This window comes from Oncorhynchus tshawytscha, linkage group LG20, assembly GCF_018296145.1.
Source record: "Oncorhynchus tshawytscha isolate Ot180627B linkage group LG20, Otsh_v2.0, whole genome shotgun sequence".
In the NCBI taxonomy this organism is placed as follows: domain Eukaryota; kingdom Metazoa; phylum Chordata; class Actinopteri; order Salmoniformes; family Salmonidae; genus Oncorhynchus; species Oncorhynchus tshawytscha.
In genome coordinates, this window is record NC_056448.1 from 16,001,424 (window position 1) to 16,020,508 (window position 19,085).

Below are 19,085 nucleotides of genomic sequence, written 5' to 3' on the forward strand. Positions count from 1 at the left end.
TCCTGGTAATCCGTCTGGCCCTGCGGCCTTGTGAATTTTGACCTGTTTACAGGTCTTACTCACATCTGCTGTGGAGAGCATGATCACACAGTTGTCCTGAACAGCTGGTGCTCTCATGCATGTTTCAGTGTTATTTGCGCTTCATAGGTTAGCGTGTCTGGTAGGCTCGTGTCACTGTGCAGCTCTCGGCTTTGCTTCCCTTTGTAGTCTGTAATTGTTGCAAGCCCCGCCACATCCGACGAGCATCGGAGCCGGTGAAGTACAATTCGATCTTAGTCCTGTATTGACACTTTGCCTGTTTGATGTTTCGTCGGAGGGCACAGCGGGATTTCTTATAAGCTTCCGGGTTAGAGTCCCGCTCCTTGAATGCGGCAGCTCTAGCCTTTAGCTCAGTGCGGATGTTGCCTGTAATACATGGCTTCTGGTTGGGGTATTTACATATGGTTGCTGTGGGGACTACGTCATCGATGCACTTATTGATGAAGCCAATGACTGTTGTGGTATACTCCTCAATGCCATAGGAAGAATCCCGGGACATTTTCCAGTCTGTGCTAACAAAACAGTCCTGTAGCTTAGCATCTGCTTCATCTGACCACTTTTTTACACACCGATTAATAGATCCATTATTGTATTACTTGTGAGGCACAGCTGAGTGAGCATACATTTAAATAATTCGCTTTTTATTTTTATTTTACTGGGCTGATGGTGCCTGCATCCGATGGTCAGTCTCAGCGGAGGGAGAGAGCAGCAGGTCTGCCTCTCAACATCCCTCCGCTCTCCCTTTCCTCCACTGACACTGACCAAAAAGGTTCACCGTCTTCCAGCTGATGGCAAAACCACATTATTTCTGCCTCATGCACAAATTCATGCTGTTACTCCTATGAACAGAGAAAGTGAAATATCATTGATATTAAAAAATACCCGGTAATAATAACAACAACGCAAGCCTATAGATACACTTTCCTACTCATTCATTACTGCTGCAGTGCTTGTTGCAGCGCTGAGTGGAAATAGGAAGAACGAGTATTTTATGGCTTATAAAAGTGTTGAATACAAAGTGTTGACAGTGCTGAGTAAGAACTTAAACATGAACTCACTCATAAAAACAGCATCTCTTTGCTGTATTCATTGACAGTTTCTCTCTAGTCATGGTTTTAAACGTTTTAAGGCTCACAGTATCATCTTTGCTGTAGTTTTCTTTTATGCCTGCTACGTTTCTGCAGACACGGTAATCTGAGCCATACGATTGGACAGCGGTAGGCCTACTAGGTGCACTTGATTTATTCTCCGGGCCCACTGGGTAGACAGAGTTTGTACCTTCAGACACTTAAAATGATTAAAAATGGCAACAATTCACCTACCTGGCACGCAGGGCAGCTGAATCGGGTGCACCTATCGCCAACAGCATGAGATGAAAAAAACAAAAGATAGGAACACAAGGCGTTATCGTTGTTTTTTTTACAGAAATGTTTGGCGATCGACTAGGAATGCCTTGGAGATTGACTACTGCTCTAGAAAGTTGAGTGAAGTTCAATCTCGTGCTTCTCTCTGTGGGTTGATATTTATTTTGCATGGCAGTCCCCGGGGAGCTGCGCAGTAGTCTAGGCTACCGCGAACATTGTTCATGACGTTATGTAACCGCATCAGTATGTTACGAATCAATGTCAAATAATGACGCAACGCTCATCTTATCACTATTCTTCCCCTTCTTACTTCTCGCTCCCTCTTTCTCTTCTCCTCCTCTGTCTGTCAGGCACCAGTCCCCATGCTGCCACTCTGGTGTCTGTCACTCCAGGGGAGAAGCAGGCCAATGTCTCCTGGGAACCAGGCTTTGATGGGGGATACACCCAGAAATTCACAGTCTGGTGAGTCATCTACTCTTCTAGTCTATGTTCTGTCTCCCTCTCCATGGCCTTGTGCTGTGTAACCATATTTGCAACATATTGCATTGTACGTCAGTGGAGGACAGCGGATCATCAGCGACAGCAGAGGTAAACGGTCACAAACGGAGAAACAGACGAAATGTATTGACACAGACTGGGACAGAACACAGAAACCCACCAGTAATTACTGATGCCAGATGGAGCAGTTTGAAAGACAAACCAGTATCCTTCACCATGCTTTTTCAAGCTGTTTCTTTTACTAACATTGCCCCATCTGACACGCCCTGACCTTAGTATTCTTTGTTTTCTTTATTATTTTGGTTAGGTCAGGGTGTGACATGGGTGATATGTGTGTTTGTCTTATTCTAGGGTGTTTGTACTGTCTAGGGGTTTTTGTAGATTTATGGGGTTGTTTTCATCTAGGTGTTTATGTTGGTCTATGGTTGCCTAGATTGGTTCTCAATTAGAGGCAGGTGTTTATCGTTGTCTCTGATTGGGAACCATATTTAGGCAGCCATCTTCTTAGGGTATTTTTTGGGTTATTGTCTATGTTATGTTGCACGTTAGCACATTGTTTATACAGCGGTCACGTTCATCTTATTCGTTTTGTTGTTTTTTGTTTAAGTGTTCTTCGTGTTCTTCATTAAATAAAAAATAATGTTTTCTAACCACGCTGGGCTTTGGTCTACTCCATACGACGATCGTGACAGAATAACCCACCAACAATGGACCAAGCAGCGTGGTAACGGACAGCAGCAGCAATCAAAGGACTTCTGGACTTGGGAGGAGATTCTGGACGGCAAAGGACCCTGGGCACAGCCAGGGGAATACCGCCGTCCCAAAGCAGAGCTGGAGGCAGCGAAAGCAGAGAGGCACCGGTATGAGGAGGCAGCACGGCGGCGCAGCTGGAAGCCCGAGTGGCAGCCCCAAAAATTTATTGGGAGAGGGCATACGGGGAGTGTGGCAAAGTCAGGTAGGAGACCTGCGCCAGCTCCCCGTGCTTACCGTGTAGAGAGAGGGCGTTGTACCGGGCAGGCACCGTGTTATGCGGTGGAGCGCACGGTGTCCCCGGTGCGTGTGCATAGCCCGGTGCGGTACATTCCAGCTCCTCGTATCGGCCGGGCTAGAGTGGGCATCGAGCCAGGTGCCATGAATCCGTCTCTACGCATCTGGTCTCCAGGGCGTCTCCTCGGGCTGGCATACAGTGGGGCAAAAAAGTTTTAGTCAGCCACCAATTGTGCAAGTTCTCCTACTTAAAAAGATGAGAGAGGCCTGTAATTTTCAACATAGGTACACTTCAAATATGACAGACAAAATGAGAAAAAAAATCCAGAAAATCACATTGTAGGATTTTTAATGAATTGATTTGCAAATTATGGTGGAAAATAAGTATTTGGTCACCTACAAACGAGCAAGATTTCTGGCTCTCACTGACCTGTAACTTCTTCTTTAAGAGGCTACCCTTTCCTCCACTCGTTACCTGTATTAATGGCACCTGTTTGAACTTGTTATCAGTATAAAAGACACCTGTCCACAACCTCAAACAGTCACACTCCAAACTCCACTATGGCCAAGACCAAAGAGCTGTCAAAGGACACCAGAAACAAAATTGTAGACCTGCACCAGGCTGGGAAGACTGAATCTGCAATAGGTAAGCAGCTTGGTTTGAGGAAATCAACTGTGGGAGCAACTATTAGGAAATGGAAGGCATACAAGACCACTGATAATCTCCCTCGATCTGGGGCTCCATGCAAGATCTCACCCCGTGGGGTCAAAATGATCACAAGAACAGTGAGCAAAAATCCCAGAACCACACGGGGGGACCTAGTGAATGACCTGCAGAGAGCTGGGACCAAAGTAACAAAGCCTACCATCAGTAACACACTACGCCGCCAGGGACTCAAATCCTGCAGTGCAAGACGTGTCCCCCTGCTTAAGCCAGTACATGTCCAGGCCCGTCTGAAGTTTGCTAGAGAGCATTTGGATTATCCAGAAGAAGATTGGGAGAATGTCATATGGTCAGATGAAACCAAAATATAACTTTTTGGTAAAAACTCAACTTGTCGTGTTTGGAGGACAAAGAATACTGAGTTGCATCCAAAGAACACCATACCTACTGTGAAGCATGGGGGTGGAAACATCATGCTTTGGTGCTGTTTTTCTGCAAAGGGACAAGGATGACTGATCCGTGTAAAGGAAAGAATGAATGGGGCCATGTATCGTGAGATTTTGAGTGAAAACCTCCTTCCGTCAGCAAGGCATTGAAGATGAAACGTGGCTGGGTCTTTCAGCATGACAATAATCCCAAACACACCGCCCGGGCAATGAAGGAGTGGCTTCGTAAGAAGCATTTCAAGGTCCTGGAGTGGCCTAGCCAGTCTCCAGATCTCAACCCCATAGAAAATCTTTGGAGGGAGTTGAAAGTCCGTGTTGCCCAGCAACAGCCCCAAAACATCACTGCTCTAGAGGAGATCTGCATGGAGGAATGGGCCAAAATACCTACAACAGTGTGTGAAAACCTTGTGAAGACTTACAGAAAACGTTTGACCGCTGCCATTGCCAACAAAGGGTATATAACAAAGTATTGAGATAAACTTTTGTTATTGACCAAATACTTATTTTCCACCATAATTTGCAATAAAATTCATAAAAAATCCTACAATGTGATTTTCTGGATTTCTTTTTCTCATTTTGTCTGTCATAGTTGAAGTGTACCTATGATGAAAATTACAGGCCTCTCTCTCATCTTTTTAAGTGGGAGAACTTGCACAATTGGTGGCTGATTAAATACTTTTTTTGCCCCACTGTACATGGCACCAGCCTTACGCATGGTGTCCCCGGTTCGCCTGCACAGCCCAGTGCAGGCTATTCCACCTCGCCGCACTGGCCTGGCTACGGGGAGCATTCAACCAGGTAAGGTTGGGCAGGCTCGGTGCTCCAGATCTCCAGTGTGCCTTCTCGGTCCGGTCTATCCGGTGCCATCTCCACGCACCAGCCCTCCGGTGGCAGCCCCCTGCACCGGGCTTCCTGTGCGACGCCAGAGCCCAGATCTCCTTGTTCCTCCTCCCCGCACTCGCCCTGAGGTGCATGTCCTCGGACTCGGTACCACCAGTGCCGGCACCACGCACCAGGCCTACAGTGCGCCTCATCTGTCCTGAGCTGCTAGAGTCTCCCGTCTGTCCTGAGCTGCTAGAGTCTCCCGTCTGTCCTGAGCTGCTAGAGTCTCCCATCTGTCCTGAGCTGCTAGAGTCTCCCGTCGGTCCTGAGCAGCTAGAGCCGCCAGCCAGGACCTGCCAGAGCCGTCAGCCAGCAAGGAGCTGCCAGGACCTGCCAGAGCCGTCAGTCAGCCAGGACCTGCCAGAGGCATCAGTCAGCCAGGACCTGCCAGAGGCATCAGTCAGCCAGGACCTGCCAGAGGCATCAGTCAGCCAGGACCTGCCAGAGCCGTCAGCCAGCCAGGAGCTGCCAGAGCCGTCAGCCAGCCAGGAGCTACCCTTCAGTCCTGAGCTGCCCCTCAGTCCTGAGCTGCCCCTCACTCTGGAGCTGCCCCTCAGTCCAGAGCTGCCCCTCAGTCCAGTGGGGTCCTTTAGTAGGGTTGCCAGTCCTAGGTTGGCGGCGAGGGTCGCCGTTCCTAGGAGGCCACAAAAACGGACTAAACTATGGTGGTGTGGGGTCCACGTCCAGCACCTGAGCCGCCGCCGTGAAAGAGGCCCACCCGGATCCTCCCCTTTAGTTTAGGTTTTTGCGGCTGGAGTCTATGTTGCACGGTAGCACATTGTTTATATAGCGGTCACGTTCGTATTATTCGTTTTGTTGTTTTTTGTTTAAGTGTTCTTCGTGTTCTTCATTAAATAAAAAATAATGTTTTCTAACCACGCTGGGCTTTGGTCTACTCCATACGACGATCGTGACAGAATAACCCACCAACAATGGACCAAGCAGCGTGGTAACGGACAGCAGCAGCATCAAAGGACTTCTGGACTTGGGAGGAGATTCTGGACGGCAAAGGACCCTGGGCACAGCCAGGGGAATATCGCCGTCCCAAAGCAGAGCTGGAGGCAGCGAAAGCAGAGAGGCGCCGGTATGAGGAGGCAGCACGGCGGCGCGGCTGGAAGCCCGAGTGGCAGCCCCAAAAATGTATTGGGAGAGGGCACACGGGGAGTGTGGCGAAGTCAGGTAGGAGACCTGCGCCGGGCTCCCCGTGCTTACCGTGGAGAGAGAGGGCGTTGTACCGGGCAGGCACCGTGTTATGCGGTGGAGAATGTATTCTAACCAAGCTGCGCTTTGGTCTACTCCATACGACGATCGTGACACCATCTCTTGAAAATAATGCTATTGTATAGAATCTCTACGTTATCATATAGATATATTACATTGTGCATAGAATATGCGCACACACACACTCTCCACTTGGCATGGGAAATATATGTTAACATTGCCAAAGCAAGTGAAGTAGATAATATACAAAAGTGAAATAAACAATAAAAATGAACAGTAAATATTCCACTCACAGAAGTTCCAAAAGAATAAAGACACTTCAAATGTCATTATGTATATATACAGTGTTGTAATGATGTGCAAATGGTAAAGTACAAAAGGGAAAATAAATAAACATATATAGGTTGTATTTACAATGGTGTTTGTTCTTCACTGGTTGCCCTTGTGACAACAGGTCACAAATCTTGCTGCTGTGATGGCACACTGTGGTATTTCACCCAGTAGATATGGGAGTTTATCAAAATTGTGTTTGTTTTCTTTCTATCTCTGTCTCTCTCTCCTTTCTCTCCATTCACTCTCATCTTCTCTCTGCAGGTTGAAGCAGATGTCTGTTGGTGACAGTGGGGAGAAACAGGAGTGGCTCTCTGTGCCTGTGCCCTCCTCCTCTGGCTCCAGTCTGCAGGTGACGGGGCTGGTCCCTGCCACAGAGTACCAGTTCAGTGTCCTGCCACACAACAAAGTGGGCACTGGGCCTTTCAGCGAAATCGCCACCGTCCGAACTCTGAGTCAGTACCAGTTGTGTTGAAGTGTCTTCTGTTTACAATGTCTCTTTAGAGCCTGAATGACATTGTCTACTCTAAGGCTGCATGCTTGAACATTATTCTCCAAATTATAGTTCCTAAGTGGTCTATTTTTAAGTGTGTTCTGTCTTACGCCTTCAGATCCACTCCCAAGGAGAGCGAAACTAGAGCCACCCACATCGCTGTCAGCCAATCAGAGCTTGGCAGGTATAGTCCTGCAGTGGTCCCCCTATTCTCAGTTCCTGCCCATCACTGGATTTGTCCTCCAATCGCGCACTGAGCAAGGGGAGTGGTTAAATCTGGACGAGGACATCGGTGCCAATAGGAGTGTGATGATCGTTCCAGGTCTGCGCAAGGTAACCGCCAGTCCCTGTTCGTCACTCCCTCAGAGACCAGTCAGCACAGTCTTAAAGACTCTTATCTCCGTTAGACACCACAGTGGTATTTAAATGAGGAAGCCTCTCTCAGGCTTATCATATGACAGCGATCATCTTTCTTCCTTCTTTCAATCTATGTCCTTTCTCCCCTCTCTGTCTGCCTCCTCTGTCCCTCTCTCCTTCTCTTCCCTACATCTGAATTCAGATGAGCCTGATTAGCATTGCAGGCGTGATCCTATGTTGACAAAGTCTGGTTTCATCCCCCCGTCCCTCCGTCCTCCCCTGTGTGTGTAGGACTGTGTGTACGAGCTGCGGCTGCTGTCCCGGCGAGGGGAGTTGCTGAGCGAGCCCAGTCCATCAGTCAACGTCTCCACCATGGGTTAGTGTTTCAGGCTGGGGAGCCAGGCAGAACCAGCCTCTGTAACATTACCACAGGCACCACAGGCCCATTACAGAATTAGAACAGCCCTCTGGAGAATACTGGTCTTTTTAAGAGTCTTGAGTTATGAAATATTGCAGCTAATAATGTATTTAGAATTTGACCATATCTGGCTTTTTTAACATATTCATATTTCACCATGGGACTTATTGAAGACGGATTTGTCAGCGATAGTGTCATGCTTTTATCATACTGTGTGTTGGACAAGCTGCCCCAGTGTATTTACTGTAAGGAATGCATTGTTAACATTTGGCTGTGGTAGAGTTCTGTGTTATGGATGCTGATGTTGCGGTCATGTCACAGGGATGGATATGTACCCTGCCACTTCCCGCTTCCTGGAGTTTGTTCCCGAGCCGCTATTGGCTGGAGTGATGGGTGGCGTGGGCTTCCTGTGTTTGGCCCTCATCCTGGTCCTGGGGACCGTGTGTATCTTCAGTCACAAGAGAGACCAGCGACGCAGGAAGATGACAGATGGTGAAACATGATCACTTACTGATCACATGCACTATGAACACCATTATACAGCATGTAGATGACTTCCACTACACTTTCCTAAACCATAGTTCAGTGCACAGACACATCGCCATGCTTGTCAACCCCATTCCCCTTTCATTGTAAAATAAGTTAATTTAGTTTACATTGCTAGCTAATTAGGGTCATTCCTCATTAATGTGGCTGATTAATGTGAGTGTAATTAACTTTGAGGCACGGCCCATTGCTGTGGCTACGGCCATTTTTGTCTGCTTTGATTGGGCTCATATTATTGGGCTTGATTTAGTTTTTTTCATTTATTTCTTTTCCATGGTGACTGTGTCATTGTGAATCATCATCCCCCCCTTCAGATCTCCCTCCTGCCATCTATAAAAGCCCCCCCTCAACGTAAGTACCCTTCCTCCATAATATCATTAATTGTTCTCCTTCTCGCCATTTTGTTTTAATTACTGTAGGGTGATTTTTTAGGAGATTTTAATTTTACCATACCCTGGATCGCCTTTGTCTTAATGTATTTTATTTTCAAGACAGCTTAAGAAGTCTTCATGACTCGCTATAGATACATTTTCATTTTCTCAAAGACATGTCTTAAGATGACTCAAGATGTCTTCAAAAAACATCTCAAGACATGGTGATGGCTCAGTAAAATGGCCCTCTCTCTCTCGCTCTCTCTCTCTCTTTCCCTTCCTCCCTCCCTCCCTCCCTTCCTTCCTTCCTTTAAACCCCTTCTCTCTCTCTTGTAGCAGGTCGCTGGCTAGCAGTCCAGACAGTGTGCTGAAGCAGAAGCTCCTCCCTCCCCACTGCCACCCCCACTATCCCGGTTCCCACTCCTCCTGCTCCTCCTCCCAGTCAGACCACTCCTCCTTTGGCAGAGACAGCCACAGTGAATACAAGGACCAGCGCCAGCAGCTGCTCTCCTGCCCCCCACCTCCTCCTCACTATGCCGCCCACCACCATCACCACCTCCCCAGGATAGGCTCTTCCCCCAATTCCCCTCTAGAGTTTATCTCTAGAGGTCCAGACGGTCGCTTCATTGTGCAACCCTACGACCAGGCCTCCACCCCATCCTCCAACACCATGAGATCCCTAAGGAAAGACTTCCCACAATCCACTGGGGTCCAGAGGTCAGTGTCCCTTCGCTCTGAGAAGAGAGTGGGGAGGGAGCCACCTTTCGTCCTCTCAGTGGACCTACCCCCCTTTAGTGGAACTGACCCCAACCCCACGACCAGGGTCCGGGCCATGGCCAAACACCTCTCCCTCCACGGACGCTTCTACCTGGATGAGGAGCAGGACAGTTGTGCTGGACATCCAGACAAGAGTAGTCTCTACTCAGACAGTAACTCAGACATGTCCCCCCAGCCAAGCCTGGAGGAAAGCAATCCAGGATACCCATCCCTAAAGCGGGCTGTCCAGCCAGCCACTGCCAGCACCCTGGTCCTGCAGATGGAGCATGAGAAGGAGACAAGCAACCTGAGCAGGTGTCTGAAGCTGGCCCGGGAGAGAGAGGAGCTGGAGAGAGAGCTACGGAAGTACACACTTGATAGTAACGCTACTTTAGACGGGAAGAGAGAGGGACCAGGCAGCGACGAGGTGAGGTGGAGAGAGTTTGAAGAGTGCGATCCAATATGGAAACCTCAGGACAACACTTCACCACACAGTCACCCCCATCATCTCAGTCACCCCCATCATCTCAGTCACCCCCAGGTCAACAGGGGGTGCTCAAGCATGGCCAAAGGGCCTTCACCCCCGTCCTATATTCACTGGGAGGCCAGCCCTCTCACTTCAGCCACCAGCCTTGTCCCAGCACATCAGACCACCTCTGAGAGGACAGCGGTCCTCCACTGTGACCCTCCACTCACCCAGTGTCCCTCTCTGTCACCTGTCACACAACATCCCTTCAGGTCAGAGAGACCAGAGTGTCACTCTAAGAGGAGGGTGAGCCAACAGCCACTAGACAGGCAGGAAGGGATGGAGACTGTAAGGGTCAAGACACACACAGGGCTTTGTGATGAAACTCACATATCAACAGAGCTGAAGAGAGGTGACTTGGAGTCACATGAATGGAACAGCAAGAGCAATCAATGTAATGTCAGCATTCCAAACAAGTCTAAGCCAGATGTCTCTGTCAACAAAGTGCCTGGTTCATGGAGAGTGGAGTTAGCAAGGTCACAGCCATGTGAAGAGTCATTTCTACACACATCGGTTGATCTCTCTGAATGTGTAGAAATGAGTGTGGATGAACCAGAGGATGAAGGCTCAGTGGATCCTCCTACAAATCCCATAAGGCACCAGAGACATGCCCATCAGGTAAACAATGAGTCCCCATTGGCTGAGAAAGACCACAGAGGACCACAGACCATGAAAGGCCACAGAGCCCATCCATTGGCCCACAGGAAAAGCCCAGTGCCTAGGGAGGAGCGGGAGAAGTGGCACAGGAGGTCATCTCGGAGCAGAAGCCCAGCTACCATTCAGCCTCCTAGGCCGGCGCTCAGGAAGGCTATCAGTCTAGGAGGCTTTCAGAACAGGAACGGCGGCAACCACCAACGCAGCCAGAGTCTAGACTCCAGGAGACAATCCCTGGGTAACTTCCTGACGCCTGATGCCTGGGTCGACTCTCTCAGCCAGGAGAACTGCTCCTCTCCCTTCTCCTTCCGCCCAGACTCTGTCTTCTTTGAACCCGAAAACTCCTTAGCTCCTGAGACCCCCACTCTCACAGAGGCCCCCCTTGCTTCTCTGCCTCCCCCTCCCCCGCCACCTCCCCACCAGGACACCCGACCTCCCAGCAGGGCCCCACAGCAGCTCTGTGAAGCATATGGGGGTGATATGCACATCCAAAGCGTAAGAAGACCGGTGCTGGAGAGACAGACGCAGCTCCCCCCAACCCCTCCTTCAGTGCCTTCCAGCCCCAGTCATCCCACCCACGACCCCAGGAAGAAGGCTTCCATCTTCCCAGATGCCTACAGGTGGCCCATCACCTACCAGGAGGCCCTGAGGTCGGTGCAGCGCATGGAGGCCAGGAAGAATGCATCTCTCCCCAGGGACCACAGGGAGCACCCCAGACCCCCAGACTGTAGAGGCAGAACCACGGCTCCCTCCCTGCTCAGGGGTTACAGCTGGCCTGCACCTCACCATACGCCTCAGCCACCCCAGGAGGAGGAGGAGAAGAAGCAGGAGGAGGTAGTAGTGGAGGAGGAAAAGGAGGAGAGGTATGGGGGACATGAGGTGGAGATTGGGAGGTATCATCGGGGAGTGCCAGACTTGGGGGGGAGCTACAGTAGTTATGCCAGCCAGAGCAGTGGCAGGGGGAGTCTGGAGCCTCCAAACGGGCGAATGTCCATCTGCCTGTCCCCAACCCTCACCAGCTCTCCTGAGTCCACCGAGGAGATGCAGGGAAACACAGTGGAGTCACACCTACAGGACATGGAGACATTGAAAAGGTGAGTCTGTCCCTTGAGCTAATATGTACTTCAGTCTCCCTTTATTTAGTATCTCTAATGCTCTCTTTCTACATTGTCCCTTTGACATTGAGCAACATGCAACATAATGAATAGCTGATGAGAGAAAATCTTCAACTTTAGCCATTGCAAACTTTCCGCTTGTGCGTGTGTTTCTTCAGGAGAAAGGCCTCAGTGGATGAGAATTATGAGTGGGATTCAGCTGATGTGTCCATTCAGCTGGGAGATCAAGACCTTGAAGGCAGAGGTATGAGAGCTATAATGTTCTTTTAAGACTGGCATGCCGCTGTCTGAGCGAAATATGTTCAGAACTGAGTTTAATAACACTAGCTCTGTTGCTTAAGAACAGGCATGTCAAAATCATTTTGCCCTCGGGGCCACATTCTGTCTTCACCGAGGCTTCATGGCAAATTGGGTATATTGCCTTGTCAAGATCTGAAAAAAAATATGATTTCTATCCAATCTTTTGGGACTTTTTGATGGTTCCGGACTGTCTACACTCTTAGGAGGGGAAAAAAAGGTGCTATCTAGATCCTAAAAGGGTTCTTCTGCTGTCCCCATAGTAGAACCCTTTGAATAACCTTTTTTGGTTCCAGGTAGATCCCTTTTGGGTTCCATGTAGAACCCTTTCCACAGACGGTTCTACATGGAAACCAAGAGAGTTCTATCTGGAACCAAAAAGGGTTATCCTATGGGGACAGCCGAAGAAGCCCTTTGGAACACTGTTTTCTAAGAGTGTAGCTTTCGTTTTGGGGATTGTTAGCGGGCTGAACACGGTGAAGACACTTAGGTCTTTTTTAAAACATAATATCCTTCAGAAATTCTTCAATTTGATTGATTGACACCCCTGCTTTAGATTATTGAAGGATATTTCTAATCCCTTTCCAATCTTCTCCTGCTTTAGGCCTGTTCTCCTCAGTTAGTCTACTGAAGTCTACTCCCAGCATGCACCATTCCAGGGAGGGCCTCAAAGAGTCGGTCCACTTCCAGGGTCATCGCCATGTGACCAGCCGCCACTCAGAACCCGAACCAGAGACTGTGATGTTCTGACAGTCCCATCCATCGCGAAGGTCAGCTCAGAGCTCTCATCTCTGTTATTGTGTGTCTGCACAAGAGCATTGATCTGTGTGATTGGCTGTGTTTACCCATGTCTCTCCCACCTTATGTATTTAGCTTTACTCTGTGGCTCTTATTGTGCTGGTGTTCATCTTTTTCTTATCTCTTTGTGTGCATCTGTCAGTCTTCTTCTCCTGTTGCTTTCTACTAATATCTCAGTGAATGTTTGTTTTTATTTATAGAGACTTCAAACAAGGAGGTGAGAATAGTGTGCCTTCATCGGCAATTCAGCATGGATGTACAGTTGTCAAAACTCTCATCCATGGGATAACATTGACTGACTGGACTGGTGGATGCGTAAAGTATTGACTGATGTTGTTCAGAGCTGTACCCACCAAAAGAGGACTCTTACCACTGATTCACACAACTTAGTGGTTACATTGATTTCTCTCTGCTACTTCTACGGGATACTTGTACTATGAAACTTGTTACCAAGTAAGTGAAAAGGCCGATACAATCTTGGGTCTTCCTTGCCCGTCATCATGGCACTGTGTGCGAAAATACATCATTCATACTCTTGGACTCACACAGAAGAACAAGTTGGAGGCTCTTTTTATTGCTTTGAGAAAAAGCAATCCACCACTTGGGCTGGCGCTTTGTTCCACTGCTACAACACTTTCAACTTATGATAGAACTATGACGTATGATTGATTTTTTTTCTGTGAGATGGAGAGAGAGCGTTTTGAGAGAGCAGTATGACAGGTCCTTAAAATTAAGGAGGACTGATGGAGAATGTGGCGAAGAAGTAGGCTGCATCATGCCTTTTTTCACATAGTTTTGTTCCTGGTCTAGTGTGACCGCTTCTGCAGTACAACTATGAGCTCTGAGTAGACGATCAATAATATTACCCAGGAGGTTAACTCACTCGGGTTAATCAGATGTAGCTCTATGAAGAAGGATTGCTTTCTTTTCTACCCATATTCTCAATATGTAGCTAATCGAATCTGTCATTACTCTCTATTTTTAACCTCATTGATGTTGTGCAATGTTTGATCTGTCTAATGATTTTTTTTGTACCCAGAGTGCAGTAGTTTTTTTTGTGCGTGACTGAGGAGGGTGAGCGCTTGGCTGGTAATGATCACCCATTGCTGGGATAAGCGAAGGCCGTTTTTTTTTTCACCAACCACGTGTAAAACGAATGTTATTATCATTGCGCATTATCCGGTGAGATTTTTGTTGCCGTGTCTAATTTGGAGATGGAAACCTAAATGGTATTTTTTTCAATAAGTCCATCTCTGAGTCATCCTAGTCAGGGATGGAGATGGGAACGTACAGCTAGTCTGAAGAGTTAATTATGCCCTAGAATGCCTTCCAGCACCACGTCTGGTGATAAGAGGAGAGAAAGGAGGGGCGCCGCCGCGGGTGTGAATGCCTTTTGAGCTGTACACACTCTGTTATCAGCTTACAACACCAGATCACCCCACTTACCCTTCATTTCAATTCCATCAAACATTTGTGCACAGAAATGACTCCCAGAGAAATGTCAGTTTGTCCTCTTTGGGTTTTATATATGTGGTATGGCTCTCAATAGCAATACACTGCCAATATACATGGAATATTCTCTCACACCGTTTGTTTCCGAATCCTCAGACTGAATGCAAATGCAGTTAGATGAATGACGAGCCTAATCATTACTGCTACTGTGCTTTTGTAGACATGCATTGTTATCGTACAAGGATAAAAGTGAACTATTTTCAAGGTTTTTGTGTACGTTTGTACTTAAAATATACCCTTTTTTATACAGAAAATGATTCATTGTTTTGTAAGACTAGTGTATTTCTTTGTATAATCTGTGCTTAGTTTGCTGATGATGCGCCGTACAAGGTATCCTTATATAAACACATTTTTCCATAGAACTGAAAAATAAATACTTGTTTATGCATGTTTTATTCAGTAAGTCAAAGCTATTAGCTGTCTCTTTTTATAATCCAAATGAGCATTTACTTCTCGAACACATCGGCATGAACAACGAACCTGAAGTTGATGTGTTTACCTGAAATAATGAATTAGTGGCAACATCTTCGACCCCGTCTATCCCTCTTCTATTTCCTTGATATCACTTCTCACTTTTTCATGCAGTTGTGTTTTTTCTCTCCCGCAGAAGCATTCCCTTGGTCTCATTAACAGTCAGGAAGAGGGCATCATCTGGAAGCCAGTAACAGTGTCATGATGCAGCAGATAACACTTCAGTGGGGGAATCTCATTTGCATACTCCTCTTGTCCTCTCCTTGTCTCCTCAAAACCCATTGGAGGAGAAGAGGAGAGGGATTTTGAGAATGAGTTTCGAGGAGAGAGGAAGCGAGGAGTGTGCAATTGAGATTCTTCCCCATATGTTAGGCCCGTTTGTCTGAAGGACCTTCGGTACCTTTTCCACTAGAGCATGTTGTTACTCAGCATATTGAACAACTTGTTTATGCACCGACCCATAGAACAATAATGAACAAACAAAGGTAACAACGTTTGAAGTTTATCAGTAGGTGTGACATTTGAGGCCGGATGTTTTATAGAATTCTTTTAAAGAGCCATGCTTTAGACATGAAATTGAACAGAAGAAAAGGCCATGTAAATGATGAAGCAAACAGAGTATTCTTTTAAAAACAAAACTTTTCAGAGAATGTTATTGTCATAGATTCAAGACCAACTCATTCCAGTCTCTTCAAAAATACCCATGATGTTTCAGGTAAAAAGGTTAAAAATACATGATTTAAGATATAGACCAATAATTGTGGGTTGACCATGGTCAGTTAAGTATGCTGTTGCCCTGGTGATCGATTGATGTTATGAATATCATACGGTCGATTATAAAGCTGTCGCAGTTGAAAAATTATATCAGACACATTTCCACTTCAACTTGCCTGGGTTATATGCTGTTCCTTGTGAAGAAGACACGTAGCTTGAAAAAGGACTAGACATATTGTGATGGATGTCAGACGATACTAAATTACGTTTCTCATAGCCTATTTCTTCCCTCTCTCACTTCACACAGCCTATTACAATTGACTGAGGCCTTGAGCCCAGAGAGAAGCACATTGACTTGTGCATTGTTCCTTCATTTGCTGGTCCTCAGTCAGGCTCACAGCACGACGCCATGCTGCATTAGTGAAAGGTGATGAGCATGGTTAAAAAGAGAGGACCCTGAGTGAAACCCCAGGAGCCAGGGGCAGGCAGACAGGCACACGTGCACACTCCGCAAGGACAAAAGCACACACGTGCAGACACGTACGCATGCCTGCAATCTCTCCCTCTCGTTTGTATAAACTCTTCAGCCCTATAGAGAGAGTTCTATTTAAACCTTCAACCCAAAGTGTACTTCCTCTGTGAGTTCCATGTCACTCATGGAGTTGTTTTGCCATCCATCTCTTTCAAGTTCAAGTTTCACGTTTTGTTAGTCGTGTGTACGCGATAGTCATGGTATACAGCGTCCAAACAAATGCTTGCATGCAGGTTCCTTCCCGACAATGCAGCAACAATAAGAACGAATAAAAGATCAGTAGAATAGAATAAACATTTTTAGCATACATATATAATACAGGCACAATTTATAGATCCAATATTTACATGTGTATTGGGGAAGTGGGAATTGGGGGCATGTGTTTTAAATGGTGCAGTATTTAACAATCATAATAAGAGTCTGGTAGCAGCAGTTGTGATGTGTGGGTGCATGTGTGTTAAGGTGCGGAGAATCAGAGCAGGTGATCAGTTCAAGTGTTCAGCAGTCTGATGGCTTGTAGATAGAAACTGTCTGGTATTAGACCTCAACTGTTGGTATCAGATCTCATGCTCCGATATCATCTGCCCGACGATAAGTCTGTTGAACAGCTCGTGGTTGGATGCTGGCAGATTTCCTCAGGCACCGTTTCGAGTAGATGTCCTGGATGGGTGGTGATCACGATCCCAGTGACGTACTGGGCCATCTTCAGCACCCGCTGGAGGCCCTTGCGGACGTGGACGGAGCAATGTCCGTACCAGGTTGTGATGCAACCACTCAGGATGCTCTTGATGGTGCAGCGGTAGTATTTGGAGAGGAATTTCTTCAGCCGCCCAGGACGTAGATACACTGTTTCACCCTCTTGACAAGAGTGGTGGTGCTGATGGTCCTTGTCAAGTCCTCTGTGATGTGGATGCCGAGGAACTTAAAACTACTGAATCTATACTGCAGTCCCAGGTCCTTTCCCCATGGTTCTCTGCAGCCTGGGATCCTGGAACCCTCTGAATGATTTCCCTTCACTGGCCCTATCTGGGAAGAGCACATCCCTCATTGGCAGATTGTAATTGGTTCAGAAAAAGGCATCCCTGCTTCTATCACTGTGACTTACTCACTATCCCTCCAGGTCCCTCTCTCTCGCTTTGTCTTTCCTCTCTCTTGCTCTTTCCTCTCTCTCGCTCTCTCTCTGTCCCTTTCCCTTCATGCACCCAATCTATTTTAGTCTCTTTCTCCCTCAGTCCTTCTTTCACGTCCTTCCCTCTCCTTCTGTCTCTCTCTCCCTGTCCCTCTGTGTCACTGTCACTCTCTCCCTGTCCCTCTGTGTCACTGTCTCTCTCTCCCTATCCCACTGTCCCACTGTGTCACTGTCTCTCTTTCCCTGCAGCATGCCTGGCTGCGCGGAACATTTCCTCACGGCTGAAAGCTTGTCAAGCAGCACCTCTGTCATCGCCTGATCTGCTCACATCGCACATCTCACAGCCACTAGTGAAGTGTCTCTGCCATTAAAGGTCAGCTTGTTGCCATCTGCCACCCACCACCATGCCAGTCTGTTACCTCCTGATTGGACAGGGGGAGGACAGAGAGTGGTACCTCCTGATTGGACAGGGGAAGGACAGAGAATGGGTCAAAGTGGGTTAAGTGCCCCAGGATGTTTTTTTCTCTGGGTCTTTCCTAAGGGTTTTTCCTAATGACCCTTAAGATCCATAGGAAGCATCAGAGAGGCTATTATCTATAACTATATACTATCTCTCTGTCTTCCTCCAGCCTCTCCTTCTCAAGAATCCCCCCTGCTGTGCCGTTATCCTTCCTCTTTCACCACGACACAACGGCCTCTCTCCCCTCATGTCAACCAGATATTTTCAAACCAATAACAATTTCTCTCCTGCCCCCCAACCCCCCACCCTATCACTCCATTATTACTCTGCTGCATTTCCAATTTTCTCCCATTCCCAGGCTTCTCCCCCAAAGCTCCTCTGTTGCTAGCTTGCGTCAAATTGCTGCAGAGTTGAGACAGACAGGGGTTTTGTTGGGCTCGTCCCAATGCTCCTACACCTAAGAGACTCTTGCTGGGGCCGCCAAGTGCCAATAAACATCAGAGAAACCTTCCCTGTGCCAGCCAATTATCCGCGGCCATTGTTGCCACCGTATGCAGAAGTTGTGCTGCAGTTTGAGTGTGATGGGGTACAGCCATAGGAGGGTGACGGAAAGTGTTGTTATTGATAAGAAGCTTGCCCTTGAGATATGAAAGACTGTGCAGTACCTTTTGCAATGTTGATTGTTGTCCATAGGTCAGATGTTATGTAGTAGGTGAGTTGAATGACCTGGTAGCATTCGTGGTTACACAATCTTACCATCACAATAGCTAACGACACATAGATACGGTAGGGAGTCTACCTTGTGCCTTTTGTCTTTTTTCATAATTTCTTGCATGGCTGCAGGAATTACAATATGCTATTAGTAAGGCAATCAAGCAGGTTCCTGTGGCTGTCATCAGAATGCATCGAACTCTCCATTATTAATGAAAACCTCAATGTATATTAATGGTCATGCATGTTAATGGTATGGATTTTACAGGGCCTGAATTGAAAATGGATTAAACATATTTTTCTCTCACCCAAGTGAAAACAAGTTTTTAGACATTTTTGCACATTTATGGAAAATGAAATACCGAAATATCTAATTTACGTACTGTAATTATCCACACCCATAAGTCAATACTTTGTAGAATCACCTTTGGCAGTGATTACAGTTTTGAGTCTTTTTGGGTAATTCTCTTAAGAGTTTTCCACACCTGGATTGTGCAACACATGCCCATTTATTATTTTCAAAAGTATTCTAGCTCTGTCAAATTGATTGTTGATTATTGCTAGACAACCATTTTCAGGTCTTGACGTAGATTTAAGTCAAAACTGTAACTCGGCCACTCAGGAACATTCACTGGCTTCTTGGTAAGCAACCGCAGTGTAGATTTGGCCTTGTGTTTTGGGTTATTTTCCTGCTGAAAGGTGAATTCATCTCCCACTGTCTGGTGGTAAGCCGACAACCTGGTTTTCCTCTAGGATTTTGCCTTTGCTTAGCTCCATTCCATAAATGTTTATCC

The 19,085-nt window shown here is 47.2% G+C and overlaps 1 protein-coding gene across 4 annotated transcripts in view; it reads left to right on the forward strand.

Annotated features, from left to right (window-relative positions):
- igsf9a (immunoglobulin superfamily, member 9a) overlaps positions 1–18,578 on the forward strand; it is a 36,760-nt gene extending 18,182 nt beyond the window's left edge. For 2 of the 4 annotated variants that reach the window (XM_024380560.2, XM_042302244.1), the window contains exons 13-22: positions 1,754–1,865; positions 6,696–6,886; positions 7,043–7,257; positions 7,573–7,657; positions 8,021–8,191; positions 8,560–8,596; positions 8,953–11,646; positions 11,826–11,911; positions 12,569–12,734; positions 12,963–14,677. In XM_024380560.2, the coding sequence (XP_024236328.1) occupies positions 1,754–1,865; positions 6,696–6,886; positions 7,043–7,257; positions 7,573–7,657; positions 8,021–8,191; positions 8,560–8,596; positions 8,953–11,646; positions 11,826–11,911; positions 12,569–12,714 (3,737 nt within the window). In that variant the 3' untranslated portion in view covers positions 12,715–12,734; positions 12,963–14,677. Of the gene's footprint in view, positions 1–1,753; positions 1,866–6,695; positions 6,887–7,042; positions 7,258–7,572; positions 7,658–8,020; positions 8,192–8,559; positions 8,597–8,952; positions 11,647–11,825; positions 11,912–12,568; positions 12,735–12,962; positions 14,678–17,369 lie in introns of those variants that run through there. The other 2 variants (XM_042302245.1, XM_042302246.1) reach the window with 2 other exon arrangements.
- The last annotated feature ends 507 nt before the right edge of the window (positions 18,579–19,085 follow it).